The sequence below is a fragment of the Rhyacophila brunnea genome, unplaced genomic scaffold, assembly GCF_057557595.1.
Source record: "Rhyacophila brunnea isolate RB1 unplaced genomic scaffold, BYU_Rbru_1.0 scaffold_18, whole genome shotgun sequence".
NCBI classification, from domain to species: Eukaryota; Metazoa; Arthropoda; class Insecta; order Trichoptera; family Rhyacophilidae; genus Rhyacophila; species Rhyacophila brunnea.
Window position 1 is genome coordinate 20,718,713 of NW_028232837.1, and position 24,369 is coordinate 20,743,081.

The window sequence follows — 24,369 nt, forward strand, 5'->3', positions numbered from 1 at the left end:
ATTATCGTAATGTCTTCCGATAATCCTATAATTTTGTGTTATTTATATGTAGATTTGCATAAAATAATATAGCAGTGAAAACAACACAAGTTTTACTTTTTCTTTTTTGAATTTCATAAATATAAATAAAAAAATAATTGATAAATCTCTCATTTTCTAATGTGTAAATTAACAAATTAATCAATGAAAAGTTTTTTTTCTGTCCGAATGATATTATGTATGTCAAATCGAATTTTCATAGTGATCGACGGATGAAGTCTGCCAACTCGGAGAGTAAAATATCAAACATGTTTGAAATCTAACGAGCCTGGTATGCGGATTAAAAAGTCCGCAGATCTGGGGTGCTCCACGCGAAAAAAAAAGTTCGAAGACTGTAAATCGTCTGACTTGCGTGCCAATGGAGCGCCGGCAGTAGTAGAAGACGCATGAAACCTGGTGAATGACTGTTTCATGGGTAGTAAGTCTCTGACTCACATTTTTGAAGTCAGTCGTACATGAACGACGCATGACTAATTTGCATCTACATCCGAATTCATTTTTAAGACGCTGTCCTGGCGTTATCCGCACTGTCAGCCCATAATCGTTAAAATATTTTTATGACTCAATTTTTATTCAATAATCTCAAGCAAGGCCTTTTCCATTCATTTTAGTATTACCATAAAACATATTTTACAACAAAGTGAGATAAAAATGAAATCTTTTAGGGAAGCTCCATCATTCTTAATTAATTATTTTTACAACGTAAGATAAAATCGCGTATTTAAAATATGAAAGAAAAATGCTTTTCACAAAGAACGTGAATGTATGAATAATAAATATGACATAATTAAAAAAAAAAACGGGAATTGGGTTATCGCTTAAAAATAAAATCTTTGTCGAGCGTTTTTTTTTATTCATTGGGAGATTTCCTAAAGCTTTATTATGTATTAATTAAATCAAAACGACAATAAATTAAACGGAAATTCGTGGTATTTATGATCAGTTCATCAGTGCTCTGGTGGATTTTTGCGATTATCTCAAAACTTGATTTTTGGAATATGTGAGTTATGAATATATTATTATACACATAAATGAAAATAAAGGAATCGTTTTGTTGAGATATAGCCGTCTAATAGAATAATATAATAGAATAAAGAAGTACGAGTCGATATCTAGCGCTCGCTCCGCCGAAGCTAGATACCGACTATTGTTTGTAAGAGGGAGACAGATTCTTCTTCCCCCTCTTATGCCGCACCTGTGTGTGTGGCGTGATAGTATTTAGTTCTCATCGGTTATTTGTAACACGCGCATATAAAATGTGATCCTTCTGTATATAATTATTCATGCAGTTTAATATAAATAAAGTTAATCGTATATTAAAACTACGTTGCTTGTTTACCATCCTCAAAACAATCCACAATTCCCAACACGTTTATTTTGTGAAAGAAACCAAAATGATAATGTACCTCCTCTCATAATAGATTGAAGATGATTTTACATGTGATTTTAATAAAAAAAAAAAAAGGTTGCACAACTAAGCCACATCGAAGAATGTTGACATATAGCATTGCCATGTAGTAAATAAGTACTCAAAAATATAAAAACCATAAAAAATAATTTTAAACCAAACTGAAAATTATGTATGACAAGTTAGGTATTTAGTTACATTTTTTTTCCTGCAGACACGTCTTATTTTTAGTTTCCGGATTTTTCTGTGTTTTTATTCTGGGGTATATCATTATTAATATATCTAAATTAGCACTACTAAGGTATCACTACTTAACATAGTGCATCACAGAAACACAAATATGATTGAGAAAATCATAATATAATAATATATGAATATTTGTGACCTCGCCTAGTGACTTGGTAGTGTCAGAAGCCAGCGTCTTATGCATTGGACTATGGGGGCCGCTACATTTATGCCGAGTTTAATGTTTTATACCCCTTATAGATAATGTGATAAATCTAGACGTAAGCTTTTCAAACTTCAACATAATTGTATTAGAGAATATGACAAAGCTCTCTCAACTTTACGGAAATTTCAACCGAAATATACAATGTCACAAAGTTCATAATTATATGACTCGATGTTCCGAAGTCGGGGTTACAAATGACTTGATAATAATCAGCTGCGAGAATTACACCAGCTGCACATATGTTTGTGTAATTTGGGAAGCTATGCATATGTTGTATCATAATGTTAATTATACTCCGTCCAACAGACTAATAACGACCCCAAGTTAAAGGACCTCTAATATTAATTACACTGTGATATATAACATACTTGTTCATGTATATAACTCATAAAGGAAAGATGTACCTACTATTAAATTTACTGTTGATATAAATATATTCATCTTTCTGCTGGTTGAAGTCCTACCCAAGCTCATTATAATATTCCTCTCGATTCTGTATAATTATAGTGTATTTTATATTAGGAATAAAATATACATTAAAATCCTGAGTGCTGTGTGATGTTCGAAAATAAAGAATTTGGAAAAGGTATCCTTGCGAGATTAGTCTATGGCGATATTACATATTATTACAAATCGAATTAATAGGCATTTCCATGTAGGTATCAAGTCAGAGATAACTTTGTAAATCAATGACCGCGACAATAATCTTTGTATATCTGTTCTCACTTAGTTAGTTAATAGCCTAATTATTATATAATTATAAGTTGATAAAAAAATAATCAGTACGTCATGATTGATAAAAAGAGAATTATTCGATTGTAAGTTTTCGACTGAAGAATATCGCTCTGTGCTGTGATTCGCATTATTGTAACAATTGTACACCTGTACCTACCTATGCAAGTTAAATAAACTCACACCCTTCATAATCACTACAACGACTTCTCATCTCTCCTCGTCACAACTCCATTGGCCCTCACAGCGACGACCCCCTACAAGTCTATTTAATCTGTAGACTGTGTACAAAAAATGTCATTATAAGATATTGTTTTATCTCATCTTAAAAATGAACTTAACAACCATATTTGGTACATCAGCGCATCTATTCTATATACAAGACTGCTATCGGTAGCTATCGAGGGTTATTTATCATATTTTTATATTGAGGAATTATAATTGTTACAATAAGTTAGCAGGGTAAGTCAAAATGGTCTATTTCGCTCTAAAATTAAGCACATCCAAGAAAGCACTTATTGTGACAATTACAACTAACTTATTGTAAAAATTATAATACCTCGATACAGGAATATGAAAAACTACCCTGGATAGCCGCCGATATCGGCCGACAGCAGTCTTGTGTATAGAATAGACCAAATGTCCGTTGTTAAAGAACTTTTTCAAATAAATATTCTATCAACACACGTATAGTATCTTCAATTTTCATCAAATTTATAAGATTATAATTACAAATATATTCGGTAAATTATTCAATTGAGTTTGTAATCGACTCATAATTTTGGATAATTGGAGTTTTCTAAAATGAGAAAAGACAAGCTATTATTATGTCATAAACGTTTTTCCTACAAGTCCACAGAGTAAGCAGGCTAAGCTCAGTAAGCTCAAAAAGATGTCCCAAATTTTTCTACCTTCTAAAACATATTAATAAGTACCTAGGTACACAAAAAGAGAATTTCTGACACTGTCTATGAATTAATGTTAGCTAGCACCTGATGGTAATTCGTTAATTTAAAATCACAAAAGATGTACGCCAATATTGGAGAATTTAAAATTACACCTAAATGCATTTTATGTCCAGATTTAGCGTGTCCGAAATTATACGTATGCAATTGTCCGTATCACAGTTCACTGTTAAATGTTATCCCGGAAACAGGTGAACCATGTCGCATTGGGATCGCGGAGAATCTTTGTTACAAAACACAAAGCAAAATATTTTGTATAATTAATTGATGATTTTTTAAGTAGTATGTAGAAAACCATTGGCTGTATAGCATTCTGGTCGAATTCATGTCTAAATAAAACACTTAAAAAACGTAATAATAACTACCGAAATACAAGATAAAGACAGAAGACAATATATATAAATTGGAAATTAAATCATATTCTGTGTATTTATATAAATGATAAAAATGACAGTGTTGATATCAAATTAATGTTATTATTGAATGTAATCGAATTGGATCATTACTGTCTACAATGCTCTACGAACAACACGTTATTTATTTATCTCAATGCTATACCTACGGCCATGTATTTCTAGTACGACGGCTTAACGTTGACTATGATACGGTGAAATGTAGAAATTACATGGAACCTTTACGTAGTATTATATTTATAATAGTTACAGACAGACAGATAGATAAATCAAGACACATTAGAATAAAAATTCAGGGTCATCCGATTTATAGGTAGAACATGCACACACAGCACAAAGAAATTACCATTATGTCCGATTTTAGACGGCATGTCAAACTTCAAATTGGAATTACTCCATAACATGATTTCGAGACTTTACAACTTTTGGCAGTAAGCCACGATAATATATTGTAATTCATTTTAAAACAATTACAGAAATGTATGGTTTAAAATAAATTCTTTCTTCATTAATGTCGTAGAATCTACGACTAACGTAGATGCTTATATTATATCGTACGGTATCAGATATCGCCGGCTAGACCTGGTTTCTAGACGGTGTCAATAGTGACGTAATAACACTGGCACTTTCTATATGCACGTGACAAAATAAAATACCTTGTTTTCATATTGGATTGGATTTATTAAGCGTGTGGGATGTTGATACTAATGTAAGCTGTGTCGCCGCAATAGAATTTTAGTTTTCTTTTTACATCAGACTGATAGTTTCAGTACCTATCGTAACCCCTGTGATGTTTAGGTTTTTAAATTAAGAATGAGCCCGTGTGATCTCGTTGTTTTGCTTGATTCGTATTGAATTACTTAACTTACGACTTGCCGCTGAAGTAATAGAAAAAGAAGATCTGAATTCCCCCGCCATAAGCTGAGGTATAATTTCCTCTTATCGTTGCACAGTAGGGCCTTTACAGAGTTTGAGATGAGTATGAGTGCACTCAGTGACGCCCCTAGATAAAATGCCGCTCCATTTTTTATACAGTATTTTTTATCATCCTTTCATGACTCCAATATCTAAGAAATGTGTTGTATACAAACATTACTAACAAAATATAATACCACTAAATCTAATTTAAATGCCGACTCTACTTCAATATACAGTATTGCGACTATTGCGAGTCCACGGTTTCAGATACATTTAAAAATACACCTGAAAACTTTAAAAATTTGCGAGTGACCGGCAAAAATATTTGGATAAATTAATTAGGTAAGTACGTAGGTACCGACCTATAATTCTAAATGTAATTCGCAAATCTGCACGTGTCATTGCAGGTCATCAAGGACGTGACGTACAAGTACAACGGAAGTAAACTAGAGATCGCGAACGAGACAAAAAATTACAGCCCTGTTAAACCTTCTATGCCAATTAATACATTTTATTTCCAAGCAGTCAGCTGAACTTTTCAATGGAAAGATATTTCTGTTATTACTAAGTTTGGGTATCTATTTCTATATATATATATAGGTACCGAATGATTCTCCTCGATTTACCGCCCTTCAAGTAACTGCCGCCCCCAAGCGACGCTCAATCTGACTACCCCCACGGGACGTCACTGAGTGCACTGAGTGTCCAAAATAAGACAAAAATTATCATATTCACGACACGTGTGTATGAGTATTTCTTTGTTCTGGTAAAAGACAAGTGTTTTTGTTTAATTTGTAACGCCTCAGTGATTTCAGTTAAATATTATAATACGTTTACTCAAGTTGACGAATGGCAATAATTGGTAGAATACTGCAGGCTTGAATACTGGATAGCAGTGGCGAGGGTGGAGGAAAGCTGTTAATATTCGACATAAATATTGCATGCACATTTAACTTTGTCAACCACACGTATTTGTTTTTATTGAACCAAAAATATAATTTACATAAATGGTGTTGGTCAGTTTTTAAATATCAATTAAACCCTGCACTAACCAACCCATAACATGGTGATGGTTAGTTTTTTTTAATGCATTAAGCCAAACCATAATCGATAAAAAATATTCTTCTATCTATAAAATATCTAAAATTATGCCATTAAACCATACATAATTTTAGATATTTTATAGATAAACGAATATTTTTTCACGATTATATACTATGGCTTAGATTAGGTAAGGTTTAATTGATTTTAAAAAAACTAACAAAGACAATCTACATACTGTATTCTTAGTTCAATGATCACGAATACGTTGGACTGATAATGTTTAATGTGCACTATTTATGGCTAATCTTAACAGCCTACCTCCACCCTTCGCGACTGCTGGATAGTACCTAGATAACAGCCTATTTGAAGCTGTTCGACATGCCTGCTATAAGCGATTGCAAATAGCATACAGTGCGTTTGCTATGATGCCCCATGATGCGCGTAAAGATTCCAAGCAAAAAGATCATCTAGCTCTCAAGCAATTTGTAGAGTTAATTTTTTTTTTCTAAGCTACCGGCAACTTGATTTCAGGTTTGTTGTCACGTGTATTTATTGATTAATTTAAAACATACATAATTTCGTTTGCCTTGTTATGAAGCGTGTGATTGTTTAATGTACATCTGACAGTATGTATTCGCATTTGAGTTGCATAACTGATTATGATTTTGAAATACCCAATAGAACATTATTAATGAATAAAAGATTGCCGTAAAATCAGTAAAGTTGACTGTTGACGTTCAATAATTATGTAGGTATGACGTCACACCCAAGAGGGGTCTTATATGACGTGTAGAACGGAATAAGGGGTGATATGGAAAATGGAAACCAACATATAAACTGGTTTTATTCACAGAATAAAATATTATGTGAGAACAATATAATGTAATTTTCAATTTAAACGAATTTGTTTGTTAACGAATGTGTAAAATATGATGTAAATAAATAGGAGGTGAAGGATTTATGACAAAGTATTACAATGGGAGAGGCGGGGTCATGTATGACCTTTTAATATTGCTTCAGAACACAAATATATACAAGTATTTTTCCTGTTTAAAATTAAAAAGTTTATACCGGTTTGTCAAACGTTATATTGATCTAAACTCGTAGCATGGTATTTGTTCGTAGTGCCACATCCTGGTTCGTTTCTATCGCATACTGTAGTTCAATTTCACTGATACATGACAAAGTAAGGTTCAGAATGACTTTTTCTCGCCGAAGCAGACGAGGATTCAATACAAATATTGACTTACCATACAAATCACCTGTGCCGCTATAGTTTGCATTATTTTTATTTGCAATACGATAGAACAGGCTTGTATTCTATGAGCGTGTAGCAAGTTTTGTTATGGACATCTCGTATCAAGGGGTGGTCTCTTGCAATGGAAGTATATAACGTACTCCGATATTTTTGCAGTGAAACTTTTTTAGTCACGAGTGTAACTTCGTTCAATGGAAATCAAAATTTTAAACCGATAGGCTTTAAACGGTGAGAGTAGCACGTGGCGATTTCTTTATCACACTTGTAAGTGAGTCGAGAGAGTGACCAACATATGAATCGCCCATTGCATTGGAAATTATTTGCTACGGTTCGAACGAGGTGGACGTGTCATTTCGTGAATATTGGTGATTTGCGCAATTTTTTTTTAGATATTTATAATAATTACTAAGTTACAGTAGCTCTATACAGTACACACAATATTTTTTTATTGTAAGATCGTTGCGATTTTGATGAGGCTATCTGTATTGAAGAGTCTTATAATTATTTATATTAACCCGAATTCAGTACAGATGTTTTTAAACGTAAGACAAATATTTGGTTATAATGTAAATTTTATTTTATATGTCGAAATAATGAAAAGCGTGAATTATACCTTGACCTCCAAATGCCGTCGTCGTGAACAACCCTAAAGATTTTTCTCAATACTATTCTCAAGATTTTAATTTTTCTTTCATCCTAAGTGCCCGGCGTACGTTAATACTGGGCGCAGGGGAGTTTTATATAGGGTTGTTTTGGGTTTCCTTGTCAGTGCCTCGCTACGAGACCAAAATAGCATGTATTGGCGAGGTTGATTCATTGAAGTTAATGGCCCCACCAAACCACACCCGGTCTTAATCGGGTGTTTACTGGACCCTACGTTTGGATGTAAATAATCAGTATTTTTATGACTGGGAATGTCTCAGGAGCAGTTACCCAAGATTTAGGTCGCCATACATTTTTATGACTAAGTTAAAAGTGTCCAAGTGAACTAGGAAGCTATTATAAAACTGCCGGACAATCTAAGTCAAGAGATCTTCGCGTTGACAGTATGTCGCAGCATTTTTTTTAATTCTACAAAATTGGCCTTTGTGGCGACCAGGTCGGACGGTCCGATGGTTTTGCTTTAACTGACCTGAGTAGCTCTTCCATTTCCTTACACATTTTAAAACATTCCCAGAGGATGTGGTTTGCATCCCGTATTTCTTCGCCACATGGGCATGTAGAACGGGTAACAAGACGACCCTCATAGAGTTTCCAGCGAAGCCATTTATTTCGTCGTATTTGTTATTAGTGTTTGTGATAAGGGTCCTAGAAAAATAAATGAATCCATAGTTACAAAAGCACTGCCGCCAACAATAAGGCTTAATATAGTCGTATATATACTAAATATTTAATATTGCTTAAGAGTGGAAAACAATTTGAACAAGCAATACAACTTTGGTCAAAGTTTAACGGAATTGGAAAACGTCAGCAAAAAGAAAACCTTTTACATAATATGACACACCCACATATATTTATTGTATGTATCTGGGAAAGATAACATATAGTCGACCTGCGTCTAAAATGGTCTTCAAAAACTTTTTGTAACATTTTTTATGTTCTAACTTTCTGTACAAGTTTCTGTTTGGTTGTATACAAAAGAATAAGTCGTTTATCTATTCCAAATTACTCAATTAAATATCAATAAACTTTTTTTTATTCAACGAATAATTCACAAGATTTAAGAATCTAACATTATGTATTGAACGCAACATACATATTATATTTGGCAAGTCTCGTTGTAGAAGGACGCGACCGCCGTAGGAGGTGACTTGGAGTTGAGATGAAAGTCTGATTGGTGGTTGCTCCAATGGATGAAGGATGCGAGTTTTTATTGGAGTCGGTACAAGAGTCATGTTACTGGTCGAGGTCCAAGGCTCGGTGGATGAGATGCTGTATGAAGCGATGCAGAGACTGAGATCTGACTAACACTAAAATTACTGATCGGACTGAGATTAAGATTTATCTACTATTTATATACATAAATATTCGGTAAATTGCGAGAGTCATTGTTGATATAAGTTGTAATTGGGAAGTCTTTGCATTATTGCAACTTCGAGCGTTTCGATGACCAAGCCCGAGGCATTCGAACCCAATCGAAGAATGTCACGCGTATAGAATATGCTGACTATAGATAGGACGATTATGCAATAGTTAAATGACTTGCTAATTCTCGAACCACGTCCATCGAATTCCGATCAATGCAATGCAAATTTTTATAATAATATATAACAATCGCACCGTAGGTGTAAAACCAAGGCATCTGCAAATTTTTCAATTTCGAGATTAAATGCAAAACAACTGCAAAAGTCGTGAACTTGATAATGTAAAAGTGAAGTAACTGAAAGAACATGCAATATAATGTAGATATAAACCAAATATTATGGTTTTTTTAGAAACTCTATTTCTCCTAACAAAACGAAGACTTCAAACCCTAATATATCCAAAATATTTCTTTTGCAGATGCCTTGGTTTTACACTCACGGTGCGATTACTGAATTCGCGTTAAGAATTATTGTATGATAGTTACTCGTTAAAAATATTCAACGATTTTTTGGTGTTTTCTATTGTATATTTAATTAAAGTTATGTTAGAAATTTAAGGATATACCTACTTCAGCTGGGGCACGGTCTAAAACGATCGTGACTACGCGTCGTGAAGATTGTGCAAATGACGCGTGCACAACAAAATATAATTTGTCATAAAAAGTCAACATGTGTCTATTTAATGTTATGTTTATTGTTCTATTACTAATAATAATAATAATATATTCATTGGTTTTTTTTATTTTTCAAGTAGATGGGTAACGTTTTTTAGTCATCTTTACACGATTTAAGAATTAATTCCCCCGTCGCCATCACAAAAGAAATTTACGTATTCACAGCTCGACTTTCGCTCTCCAATTGCCAGCCAGTACGAAATTTCGTAGCATCTATAGTCGAAAATTATTTGCCTTTTCACTGAAGTATCGTCTTAATGCAATATTTTATATGATAGCCATATAAAACATGGAGTCTTAAATTAACCAAGTTATGGCCTGTTAACCTCAAATTAATTCTAAAGTTAAACAACTGCCATTTCAATAATGTAAGCACTGCCGAATTTATGACGATGACATAGTTTTATTGGTGTGACTCCAGGTTCAGGGTTCCGCAAAACAAACAACTCGCAAACTCAATTATGGTTAAATCGATTCGAAGAGATGGTCGTGCGTTTTGCCCTACTGAAGTGGCACTTCCAACTTTCACCATTGTCATAAAATCGACTCGTGTAATATTGTAAAGCTTAAATAAAGTTCTGAAGATGATAATTTGGGTTATTTGATTGGCTCATCCTAAACGTATAAAATAAATGTAATATTATAATATATAAGGTTACTAAAGAAATTGAATTACTTACCTACATAATAAAACGTTTTTATACTCGAATACGTGATAGTGATTTCAAATCGTTTTTAGTGTGATTGAATTGGTAACTGTGTGGAGTGCCTACTTTAGTATGTAATTATTATTATCAAAGTCTGGATGTTTGTGATTGTTTTACTTATATTAGGTACTACACTACTGTCATTGTAATGCTATAACGACTGTTTAATCCGCAAGCCGGCTAACTCCACTTGGGAAAATTATTAAGGAAGGAGATAAAACTTAATAATTTAACTATCGAGCGAAATTTAACAATCTCAAAAATACGCTAGGATTTTTTTTTTTCAAAAATAAGCTGCACTATGAATAATTAATACACTATTTTACCTTCCCTTTTATATACATAGATTTATATAAAGAAAATTTGGATAAAGTGCGGAGTTGTTGCATTTACGATATTGGAAATTTGGCATCTGCAGTTGGCTATTTTGTGTGAAGGACGATAACGCATTTATTTATAGGTTTGGGAGTTTGAAATTTTGTGTGAGCCAATGACATTATTAATGGACGACGCACTCAATACAGTAGCTAGCAAGTAAATTCGCGCATTCGCATGTATAGGTAGACGTCACGCAATTTCCATTATGCGATATCACGCATCGGGAATTTATAGCAATATGACCTTTACTGCAATGGCGTTAGAGCAGTGTTTCTATTGTCAATGTTCATTTGAGCGAACCCGTTCGAACCGAACCATTCGGCAGACCCAAAAAAAGCATCAGGAATTTATAGCAATATCACCTTTATTGTAATGGCGTTAGAACAGATTATGCCATTCGGCAGACCCGACAATAAAGTGAGTGTCATTTTCTTTTCCAGATGATTCGTTCATATTAATGTCATTGGTGTGAGCATGGAAGACATGCTTTATAAGAAAATTACACTAAAATCTTTTTTTGGTCAAAAGTGAAGTTGGCTGGTTTGCAGATTAAGTAATTGATAAGAATTCGTGGTGTTACTGCCAAAGGTTGTAAGTTGTAAGTCCCAATTTTTTTTATGGGCACATCTTTTATAATCACAATATCAAATCAAATACACCTTATAGTTTTTTTTAATAGATTGGATTATATTTTATTATCTCAATATGATAAATAGTCTATCGATGGTGCAGATCACAAACCTTCTATGTCAAATTTTATGATTTTGACTTTATGGTGTCAAAAAATCAACAAAAAATTAAGGGATCTGTTGAACTTTACCTCCTATGTCAAAGAGAAAAATAGCCGAGTTTATTGATCTTTTAATTAAAACTCCTATGTCATATTCATCGTATTATGCTGCAAATAAATCAGTTTTAACCTTCCCCTGTAAAATCCTATTTTTTGACTAAGGAGGTTTGTGATCTGCAACATCGCTATGTTACCTAAGAATTATTAAGACAATAAGTTATTTATTAAAAAACGGCAATACTTACCAATTTTTGGCAGAAAAGATTTTACATATTATTTTGATAATTTACTGTGTATTCCTATTGGAGTCTTGGATCAAAATCATCGAATAACATAATATCGTTGTGGTCCCGTTGTCAATGTACTTCTTTCAGTAAAAGTTAAACTACCCATGTTATAATGATACAATTTATCCACAATAATGGAACTAGTAATTTATATCTTCCAAAGATGGCAAAAATTGAAAAAATAGCATTTATTACAAAAAAACCCTTCGTAAGTAGATATTAGTTTAGTTTGACATATTTTTTGAATCAGAATACTATAATTATGACATTAAATTTCATATAAGATTACTGTAATCGGTTTTACAAACCTTTTGATGTGCAGATTCAGATACAGGTTTAACAATTAAACCTACAGATATTAAGTGTCGACTTACAAACTTTTCCCTGACCACACAAACTTTTATCAATAATATGACTATCTACTTGAAAAAGTACCTTCCCATGGACGGATCAGATCCATATTTATATGGGTACACATAATTTATTATTAACTTAAAATACCAAAAATGTCGACATACCAACTTTTGACATCAACCCTACGATATAAGAATATCGGTTTAAAAAACAACGATCTTGTAAATGCGCTATGAAACTAACTTTTAATAAATAAGCTTCTGGATAATTATGAGGTAGACTATTCGTACCTTTTCCGACCATGTCCGATCCTAATAAGATCATATGGGCCTGAGGTTTGTATTAACAGAATTTGTTTTTACGAGAAATGGATGTCCGCCACTTGCTCAAACTAGTAGGTCCATACCCTGACTCAAACACAAATTGAAAAACAATATGTGTATTTGCCAGACCCAGGATTCGAACTTGGGACCCACGACGCTATAGCCATCGTGGTCTAACAGAAACGAATAGTATAATATATACTTGATTACTAAATGTATGTATGACACTTGAAGTTAAAAACATTGACATGTATATTCTATCGATGTTTTATCATAACATAATATAGCAATGTAAAATATTGAAGTATGTGGATTATTGGTAGGGTACATTTGTGAAAGTGGGGCGACTCAGTTGGGTGGGCCACGTCTCAAGGATCGATAACACCCAACTACCAAATAGGCTTATTTTCTATAGTACGAGTACCAAATGAAAAATGATGGTTGGAAGCGCTAAACTGTGGTGATTAGACTTTGTAGAAAGATAGATGAGCTTGTGGCTAACAGAGGGGAGATTCGCCCAAGAGCCACATTTGGTGTGTGGCACTGGAATCGAGCCCGCAATTCACATTATGACGCCGCCAAATAAAGACATAATATGTAACAATATTATTATTTATTTTGTTATGTAGGTAATGGTGAAGTACCTTCTAAAAATATCTATCTTAGTTTTTTGAAAGAGGTTTTCATAAGTAAAAACGCTTTCGTTATTATAATATCAACATTTTTTCAGTTGTTAGTTTTCACGTAAACTACGCCCGATGCTGACTTTTCTTTCCGTCGCTTTCCCAGCGTGTGATCGGAAATATTAAAATGTCCCTCAATACGTATAGAACATTTCACTTGTGACGTGGGGCAGGGAAAACTGTCAAAAGCAGCTTGTAGCGCGAATTTTACTTCCCTCGCCCATAGCCTTTATGCAGTGGGGGACTTTTATATTATGAACAAACTGTACCTACGCACTTTTACGATTGCGCTACAGGGAAAATGTTATTTTTGCCCACCTAGTTGAACTGGAGTAAGTGCTATTACTCGCGGCTTGGTGGATATAGCGGTAAAACTTATGATTTTTAAATTATGACTTAAAATAAATATTATCATAGTTTTTCTGTTAATAAAATCAACGGCCGTCATCATCATCATCTATGAAGATGGAAGTAACTAACTTGAACAGCATAATTAGGAAACAGTAATATGTACACACTCGTACAATGAGCAACTGCATTATATAATTAATCAGGCCTGTGCAAAATATTTATTTTTGATAAGCGTATGGCATATTATAAGAATGGAAATTACCATTTCCAGTCCTACGCATATGAGCTTCCACAGAGATGAAATTATATTAACATATTTTTTAAGAGGAATGGTTAGCCATTCACCCATCCTATTGTTAGAGTTGTGTAGGTAACGCCGTAATTACCATATAAGTAATAGTAAGTAAGCTTATGAAAATAAATTGGTGTTTTAATTTCTGTATTTTACGGAGATAAAACATAACTTCGCAAGTTATTGCAATCCAACTAATTATAGGTACCTAAAGATGGTGTATTACTCTAAAACGAATAAAGAAGTTAGATCTCCAATAGAAAAATAATAAACAAATGGTTGTATCACTTTGAGTTTGTCATACTAAATTGTATTATTTGAAGACAGCATGTTGGAAAATCCCTTCACGCTCTATGTCTATGAAATATGTCTATATGGCCATGTCGGAATAAATAATGATTTCTGGAACATTCTTCATTCGTCGCCAACAATTCTTCGCCTACAATTTTCGCCCAAAATTATTCGTCGAAAAATTCTTCGTCTAAAAATTCTTCGCCTGCAATTCTTCGTCCACAATTGTTCGCCCATAATTATTCGCCTATAAAAGTTCGCCTACAATTCTTCGCTTACAATTCTTCATCCACAATTATTCGCCCAAAGTTCGTCTACAATTATTCACCCAAAATTCTTCGCCTACAATTCTTTGCTCACAATTATTCGCCTAGCTCTAGCTAAGACATGGCTAAAGAGAAATGAACTACACACACGAAACAGTTTCTAAAAACGTAAAACAATTTGAAAAAATATGTTTATTATATACCCGTACGGCGATGAATTTTCCAGTCGAAGAATCGCGGGCGAAGAATATTAATACCTACTACAAATAATTAATTTATGACTAATACATTTATTGTTATTTTGTTTTTCAGTATGGATGGATCTGACCTGTGCTTCGAGGTGGTCAGAAGAGCAATGGCCGGTTTCGTCTACAGCGAAGCGGTCGCATGGTAAATATTTTTTTTCAATATTAGGTACGAGGGTGGGTCAATAAGTCCTTAGAAAAGCCGACAGGTGGCGCGACTAGTACTGCAAGCGGTTTGTTTTCATGCAGCGGCACTACCGATTCAGTATGCTGCGAAGTTTCAATCAGATTGGTCGGGTTGTTGTGTGTTTCTCGTACATTTTAAAAAAAAATTTGCTTGTGGAAAATGGAAAAATGGAAAATGGAGAAAATTGAGTTTAGAGTTGTTATTAAACATTTTAATATAAAAGGGTTAACAGCAAAGGAAATAAAAAAATGAGTTGGATTTAGTTCACGGCATATCTGCTCCTTCACTTGCAACTATTTATAACTGGTTAAATGAATTTAAACGTGGTCGTACATCAACAAAGGATAAACCACGCTCAGGACGTCCTGTAGAGGTGACTACACCAGAAATGATCAATAAAATCCACGATATGGTGTTAAGTGACCGAAGATTAAAGTTGAGTGAGATAATTGAGGTTACAGGGATCTCAAAAGGTAGCGTCATTTCTATTTTACATGACAAATTGGGCATGAAAAAAGTTTCTGCAAGATGGGTGCCGCGTTTGCTCACAGTCGACAATAAACGCAATAGGGTGGTGGCCTCTAAAGCCCTGTTGTCGCTCATGCAACGCAATCCGGATGAATTTTTTCGTCGCTTTGTGACTGTAGATGAAACATGGATACACCACTATACTCCCGAGACGAAAGAACAGTCAAAGCAGTGGATTGCGAAGGCAAACCATGTCCAAAGAAGGCGAAAACCGTAAAATCAGCTGGTAAGGTTATGGCTACTGTATTTTGGGATGCACGTGAAATTATTTTCGTTGACTATTTGGAAAAAGGAAAAACAATAACAGGGGATTATTATGCATCTTTATTGGACCAGCTAAAAAACAAAATTGAAGAAAAACGGCCTCATTTAAACAGGAAAAAAATCCTCTTTCATCAGGACAATGCCCGTGTTCACACATGTTTACGATCAATGGCTAAAATTGAAGAATTGAAGTTCGAATTGGTCGACCACCCACCGTATTCGCCAGATTTAGCCCCCAGTGACTTTTTCCTTTTCCCAAACTTAAAAAAATGGCTAAGTGGACAACGTTTTTTTTTCAAATGAAGAAGTCATCGATCGGACAAATGCTTATTTTGAGGACCTTCCGAAAACTTATTTTTCTGACGGTTTAAAAAAAATGAGAAACGTCTAACCAAGTCTATTGAGCTCCAAGGAAATTATGTTGAGAAATAAAAAAAAAATACAAAAATAAAACCTGTTTTAATGCTTTTTTCTAAGGAATTATTGACCCACCCTCGTATATTAATTTATGAGATATCAACAGTGATATATTAGATGGGTAATATACTTGTTAGAGACATAACTTGCTTGTTCTACGGTGGTGTCATTCATAAACCACATGTTTCGTAAGGCAAAGTAATTAATGTTACTTTAACTTTATAAAAGATCGCAAACATCTTAAGTATTTTGTTGCATGTACGCTGGACAAATTATTCCGCCATACACTGGTCCACAAGGTGCACTAAATGTCCAGGGACGCCCTAAAACCCGTTGGATAGACGAACTCATTCCATTCCAAATCAAGTTTGGTGGATGTATGTGGCCAGTGACGTCCCGTGGGGGTAGGTAGATTGAGCGTCGCTTGGGGGCGGTAGTCACTCGAAGGGCGGCAAATCGAAGAACATTTGGAATATATATATAAATAGTTACCTAAACTTAGTAATAACAAAAATATCTTTCCATGAAAAAACTTAGCTCACTGGTAATGTCGGGTCCACCATATCTAGTTTACTTACGTTGCCCTTCGACGTCCTTGGTGACCAGAAATGACACGTGCAGATTTGCGGATAATTAGTCTGATATTTTGTTAGTGATGTATCCATACAACACAATTTTAGATATTGGACTCATGAAAGGATGATAAAAATAATGTATAAAAAAATTAGGCGGCATTTTGGCGTAACCTACGGGGATTATCTAGGGACGTCACTGTACGTGGCAGCAAAGAATCAGGGACCGAGACGAGTAGAGTTAGCTAGGGGAGGCTTTCATCGAGCAGTGGATCGATCCCGGCTGATGATGATGACTTAATTTCAATAATATTATGTTGAAAGTCATATAATGACACCATATACAATTTTATTGTACATTACTTTGTTTCCCGGCAGTTTTTCTCAACTTTTCTTATACTGTACATATTTGAAATTTGTGCGTTAGGACCATTCAGTGTTTAAAGGAACTGCCTTAGATACAACATGCCAATATTAAACTGAAGTCAAATACGTGAACAGGAATTTGAAATGTGATATTGCGACTTAGATAATAATTCATTTATAGCGTATTTTATATGTAGTTGAAATATTTAAGTGAATACGTGCGTATACGTTCGGAGAATGGGATAATACTACCGGATTTATTTAAAAATAAAACATTCTGTACATAACAATTTCTAGTGCAGGATCCCATAGACTTTTCGTATACATAATATGCGGAACGCATTCTGACAATTGGAGTAGGTTTTAGGGGTCACAAAGATATATAAAGTCGATGTTGCCAGGCGATATTAGTGGTAATTTTTTTTTTATTGAGGTTTTAATTTTTTTTCTTATAACCCACCAAAAATTGTTCTGAGTTCTTCAATAAAACCAAGACCGAATCAGGGATTGATTGAAAATGCAATAATTGTACCATGCCATCGGCATGGTCGTAGAACGGTTCGTCCCGTTTGAAAAAATAAAAATAGCGGGTTGTGCAATGTGATAAAAACGTGAAAACAACGTGAAAAAAATTGACCACTAATATCGCCTGGCAACATCGACTGTATATATCTTTGTGACCCCTAAAACCTATTCCAATTGTCAGAATGCGTTCCGCATATTATGTATACGAAAAGTCTATGGGATTCTGCACTATTCAGGACATAACATTTAAATCGAAAAATAGCTGCCTACAATCAAATAAGTTAAATAAAAATACAAAACAAGCATTATTTTATAAATTCTAAATAGAACCTAACCTAGCTAATTTGGCGTACTTCCATGTGGGTACTTCATAATGTCTATACTTTTTACTATATTACTAATACCTATTATTTTCGTTTTTTAAATACTGTTTTAATACTACTTCTTTGTCTTTCATGCCATGTTGTGAACGTCTTGAATTTTTAATTTGTAAAGTTTCACAATTTTATGTGAATATATAAATTTGACATTTGAATTATCCCCAGATAAAAAAAATGAACAATGTTAAACAATAAAATTCAATTTCAAAAAAATAAAATACACAGTTCATAGGGATTGCATTGATTTGCAATATTGTGGGTAGCATTAGCGAAGGATGGGTGCAGGCTGTTAAGATCCGACATAAATAGTGCACACTAAACTTTGTCTGTCATACGTATTTGTTTTATTGAACTAAGACTACAATAATTTACAGATGGGGTTGGTTTGTTTTTAAAAATCAATTAAACCCTGCCTAAACCAAACCATAATAGTTTTGGTATATTTTAGGCGATCCGACAAAATTGTGCACACTTTTTCATTCATACTTATTTTGTTTTCGTTGAATTAGAAGTACATATTACGCGTGTTGTTGGTTAATTATGCCCTGCCTAACCAAACTATAATAGATAACAAATATTATTCTATCTATAAAATATCCAAAATTATGTATGATTTAATGACATAATTTTAAATACTTTATAGATAGACGACTATTTTTTGACTATTATCTATTATGGTTCGGTTTTACAGGGTTTCATTGAAATCTAAAAATTCTGTATATTGTGTTTAATGAAAGCAAATACGTATGATTGACAAAGTGTAGTGTGCACTATTTATGACGGATCTTAATAGCTTATCTCCACCCTTCGCCATCAATTATTATTATTCATTTATCAACACCAAGTACCTACTAGAATGCGGTGATGGCAGAAGCAGTCCTATCGTTTGATGGTTGTTAATGTCTACAATGGTGTTTGAAGACTTGTCCAATCATTGACGCTGAAGCAATGTTGCCCGAGTGATTTCATTTTTAAAACCAATTATCTTCATGCTAAAGTAGCTTTTTCAAGTGTTCAACTTTGTAAGTGAGCTTTTATCAACCCTTTCGTTGAGGGTAGATTTAAAAACAACCAGTAAATTCGAGAAATATTTTTAAATATGTAAATTTATTTTATTTTCAATGATTATAAAATACGGGTTTTACAAGATATTCGTGATTGCCATTCGCTAAATTTATTAAGTCAATCACACATTTAAAAAAACAGCATGCGAATTTGCCAGGCGATGTATTTGAACCCGTGACCATGATTTTAGAAGTGAACATGCTGTCACTTGATCACAGCGTATGTTATTCTAATTTACTGGGGTTGATTATTTAAAACTTGATAAGGTAAAAATATATTGCCTACTATTATAAGACGTGTTATTCTAATGTATAATATTGTGTAGTTCTATGTATATGTATATCTAATATATAATAACATTGTTCTAATAATATATGGACAGTAAAAAATATTTGACACTCATTAAACAAATTGACTGTACCTATGAACTTATAAAATAAATAAAATAAATATTTTTTGTTAAGGTCGCAATATCATAGAAAATCGTTGTGACAAATTTCAAACGCACGATACACGGCAGTAAAATTTTAGGTTATATTTTGTGACCGAAGTATTGTCAGTATTGTAATTTTGAATACTTGCCGAACCTGAGAGAATTTTCATATTAATTTGGTAGCCGCTATCAAAATTTAAAAACACGCTGACAATGTTTATCTCTGAAACTAAATATCGTAGATTTGGCCTGTTTCACGCCGGAGATGTGCAGAGAACTTAATGCTTAGTGAAAAACATATTTGAATGCATATTCTTCTTCGATGGAGTCACGACCGAATTTAAGCATTGGTCTCCTCCATATCTTTCGTTACTTCTCCTCCATTCTTCTGTGCTGCTCTATTGTTCAGTCTTTGATATTATGCTGAATGAAAATTGCCGATATAAAATAATGTATTGATATGCAATCGATCTATTATTGCGATCAATGTTTAATAATATGACAAACTAGCTGTTCTTGTTTTAAATTTAAATCTCGCGCCGTTTTGCTCTAGGTATTTAAGTATATGGTTAATATAATTCACATAGATGTACGTGTGGTGTAGACTGTAGACCAGAAGTAGTCAACATTTTTATACCTACCGCCCACTTTTGTATCTCTGTTTGATTGATTTTCATACAAACAACTTTTGTGCATATCATAGTAAAGCTACATAGCATTATTTCTTAATTTGCGATATTATTGATTGCTTAAATAAATTAGCATTATGACTAAATAATTAAGTAGGTTATTCTAAGTCAAGTTGGTAAGGTATTCACCCTACAGTAGTAATATTTTCTAACCGCCCACCGGATCCACAGTAATGGTGATTTATACAATTTATAAAGCAGAGTTACTGCAAGTTAAAGGATGTAATAATAATTACTTATCAAATACTTTATGTGAAACTTTCGCTAAGTTTGGCAGAATAAATCTTTACAAAACAATTTACTGTAGTTAAATCTATCTTTTTATTTATACTTTGCATACATAGAAGCATCTGAAGTCTGATGAAATTATATTTAATTACGTACATTATTAATGAGATCCCTGAGGCTGATGCTGCTGGATGGATTGGGTTTGGGCCCACCATGAAAGCTAGAACGTCCACTAGTGGGCGGTAGAGACCAGGTTGACTACCTCTGCTGTAGACGGTCGACAAAATACAGTAAAAGTTGTATTACGGATTATATAATTTATTATGCAAATAATCATGCTATTTTGCGGAATTAGGAAAAACACCACGTTGTAACAAGCAACAGTTTTGGACTTTTGAAAAAAATAAATCTTCCTTCGTGGCTTTGTGTCCAGAGAAATGTGACCGCAAGTCTTGAGGTTACCATACATGTAATTCATCTCCACCCTTGATCACGGGATGGAATTTTTATTAGTTTTATCGCAGGCATATGGGTTAAATTCGCAGGATGTTGAGGGGGTAAGATTTCATTATTTCCAGGCACCACGCCGCGCCGCTCCGAACTCGGCTGGGCAAACTTTGAATATTTGCTCGCTCCGATCTCTTTGTGATTTCTGATCTCCGGGTATTGATTTCCGTCAAACTACTTAAAAATTAACGGCTACCCCTTCACCCCCTAACCGTTCTAGGGTATTGTGTTTACTTTATGTAGGCGCGTGTGTTTTTTCGAAATCATTTCATCAGCAAAAAGGATGTTTTAAAAAAACCTCAGTGTACTAGTACCTACAACTGTAGCGATTATTTATAATCAGTTATAATATTGTAATATAATATTATACATATATTAAATATATTAACATCCCTGATACCTAATGCCCGATTGGAGCATGTGCGTGAGGCCCCTAGATAAAATTGAACAATATTACAATTTACTAGACATCTTGATAACATTATCAAAAATCTATTTACCTGATCAAAATGATATTATATTTCTTGCCGTTTTTAGCCACGGAAGAAAATTGTTTTTTTGTTAATAAAAATCGTATAAAAAAAATTGCAAAGTTTTTCTTAAACTAATTTATTTTCTTTTGACCATGTCCGAACCTAATATGATTATATGGGCCTCCACCGGGTGGAATAACAGATTTTTGTTTTCATGAGAAATGGATGTTATCCACTTGCTCAAACGATGTCCATACTCTGAGTCCAAACATAAATTGAAAAAAAATATGTGTATTTGTCAGACCCAAGATTCGAACCTGGGACCCACGACAATATAAGCCGACGCGTAAGCCGCTCGGTCATCGTGGGTGTCAAAACTTCGTTTTTTAACTGTGGGTACGTTTATTGTTTGAAACTTTTACGGTTATTTATTATTGTAAACGTTTTTTAGGTTATTAGCACACGTTCTTCCTCTTGCTTTCCTCGACGTTTCGGGCTCGTTGCAGATATCATTCTTAAGAACGTTAAAGAAAAAAGGAGTAAGAACACGCGGTGACGATCTAAAATTCTTTTACGATCTATGTTTATTTTTAAACTAATAAAATCAAAAAAATGTATTATTACCTACATTCCAAGTTTCAAATTCGCTCGTAGAGGCGCTACGGTCACTCTTAAAGTTGGATCTAAATTTAAAAAGGATAATAATATTGAGGTAAATACTTGCATTACGTGGAAAAGTCAGTCAGAAACCTACCTACTATGGTGTCATTAGATGCATCGCTACATAGCGGAATACGCACCTATGTTCGAACCTAATTCGGTGAAAGTTTCCAAGTTATTTATTATCTTTGAATAATACTGTAAAATACACTCTATCCATTATATTATTTTATTTTGATTATATAGGTATCTAAATTGCAACATGATATCATAAACTACCCTTATTAACTTAAATACAAAGTGCCGAATGGAGATAACCTCATTGACTACATACCATCGGATATACTTGACTTTGAATCTCTGCCATCTAACATGTTTAATTTAATCATCAGCTAAATGTGTTAAAAATAATATTCTTATTGGTGTCCCGGGTCTGTAGCGTGTATGACAAAACCAAATCGTGACACTATCAGAAAAGTACGGTATCTTTACAAAATGATTTATTCACTAGGGAAAGGTGTGATAAGACAAGACACCTTTCCTTGCATTGGGGATATTGTTTCGTACAAAACATTTATACTTGTCGAAAGGTATATACGACCCTGCCGTCATACATTTGTTACGTCAAATAAGTGTCCACGCATAACTATAAATCTTTCATGCTTCTTGCATTTTTGATATTTTACAAGGCACAATACAGTGGTGGTCAAACAGTTTCATATGCAGTCCAGGATTGGATAATAATATTATCCGCTCCTGGGTATTATTATGTTACGTTAACATTTTATGTTAACATGTTATGTTAGACACATTATGTTAAGTTAAAATTTTCCGCCGTAGCAGCTCGTATATATAGTCGTACGTTTTATTTATTGCAGAGGGTCGTAAAAATATCTGTGTACTCTTGGTAAGCCTTATAGCGCCTGTACACGTGCATGGCTGCATGCATTAACTGGCAGCAATAGTGCATATTTTAAAATATTTTCACAATAAACGCTTACACGTAAAAGTGCTGACTGTCTCTCCAATCTCATTATTCGAGTATAAGCGAGACGCGATGTTGTCGTTTTATGGTGATATTTGACAGGTAGTGAAAATCAGTTAACCTCAAAATGAGTATAGTTTTTTGCCGGCAGGTCCGCCACTATCGTTCTACTGCGCAGGCACAGATCGAAAAAATCTCTACTGTCGTATGAAAATTCAGAAGCTTCCAATTTTTTGTTATTCATGCATGCAAGCTTGCAACTGCAGGATAATACATGTTTACCCATACACTTTCTTGTTATGGCCGCGAGAATACTTACTGTCAACAGTAAATCGATGCACGTATAAATGGGGTATTATTCTTCGATTACAAATTCATTACCTTTCCGGGAATTATACCATTAAGTCAACATATTTTTGGTTTTTCCATCGCTATCTTCTTCAAGTAAATATTCACATGGCCATTTTTTATTATTATTGAAATATTACAGTAATTACAAACTGTTTTCCGAACTTACTTAAGATTTCTTGACACTATTTTGTTTTATTCAACGAATAATTTACAAGATTTGACAATGTTAACATTCTTTACATATTGAACATATAGGTATAATTTGGAAACAACTCAGAAACATACCTATTGGAGAGATCCTGACGCTGGCAAGTAATCAGGGCAAGTACCTACCTATTATTGGTTCTTTGATTCAACCCACAAACCCAGTTGTCAATATTAGCAAAATTTGTAAAAGCGCTTCAATTGCATGACTATTTTTTAATAATTTAGACGTAATTAGGTAGGGCGCAAGCTGCTAAATTGGTAAAACATATTGGCCGGAATCCTACAAATACAGGTTCGAGTCCTGTGCGTTGCCATATTTTTTGAAGATTTTTTCAAATACTGTTTCAATCTAAGGTGTTTCCAAGTATTTTATTCTCTATACTCTATATCTACCAAAGAATTACTTAATATGCCCAGATAAATATAGGTTCTAATTGAACACATTTTCATCTTTAATCGTGTTATTTGAACTAGTAGGTAGCATACCTATATTATATATATCAATGGCGAAGAGTAGAGGTACGCTGTAAAGATCCGATATATCTACTTATATGCATGTATGTTTTCTTGATTTCATCT

At 33.7% G+C, this 24,369-nt stretch overlaps 1 protein-coding gene across 2 annotated transcripts in view; it reads left to right on the top strand.

The window, feature by feature from the left end:
• The window catches only part of LOC147073309 (peripheral plasma membrane protein CASK-like), a 686,848-nt gene that overhangs the window by 114,527 nt on the left and 547,952 nt on the right, over nt 1-24,369 (top strand). For both annotated transcript variants that reach the window (XM_085945407.1, XM_085945406.1), the window contains exon 4: nt 15,021-15,098. In XM_085945407.1, coding sequence (XP_085801533.1) covers nt 15,021-15,098 — 78 coding nt within the window. The remainder of the gene's footprint in view (nt 1-15,020; nt 15,099-24,369) is intronic.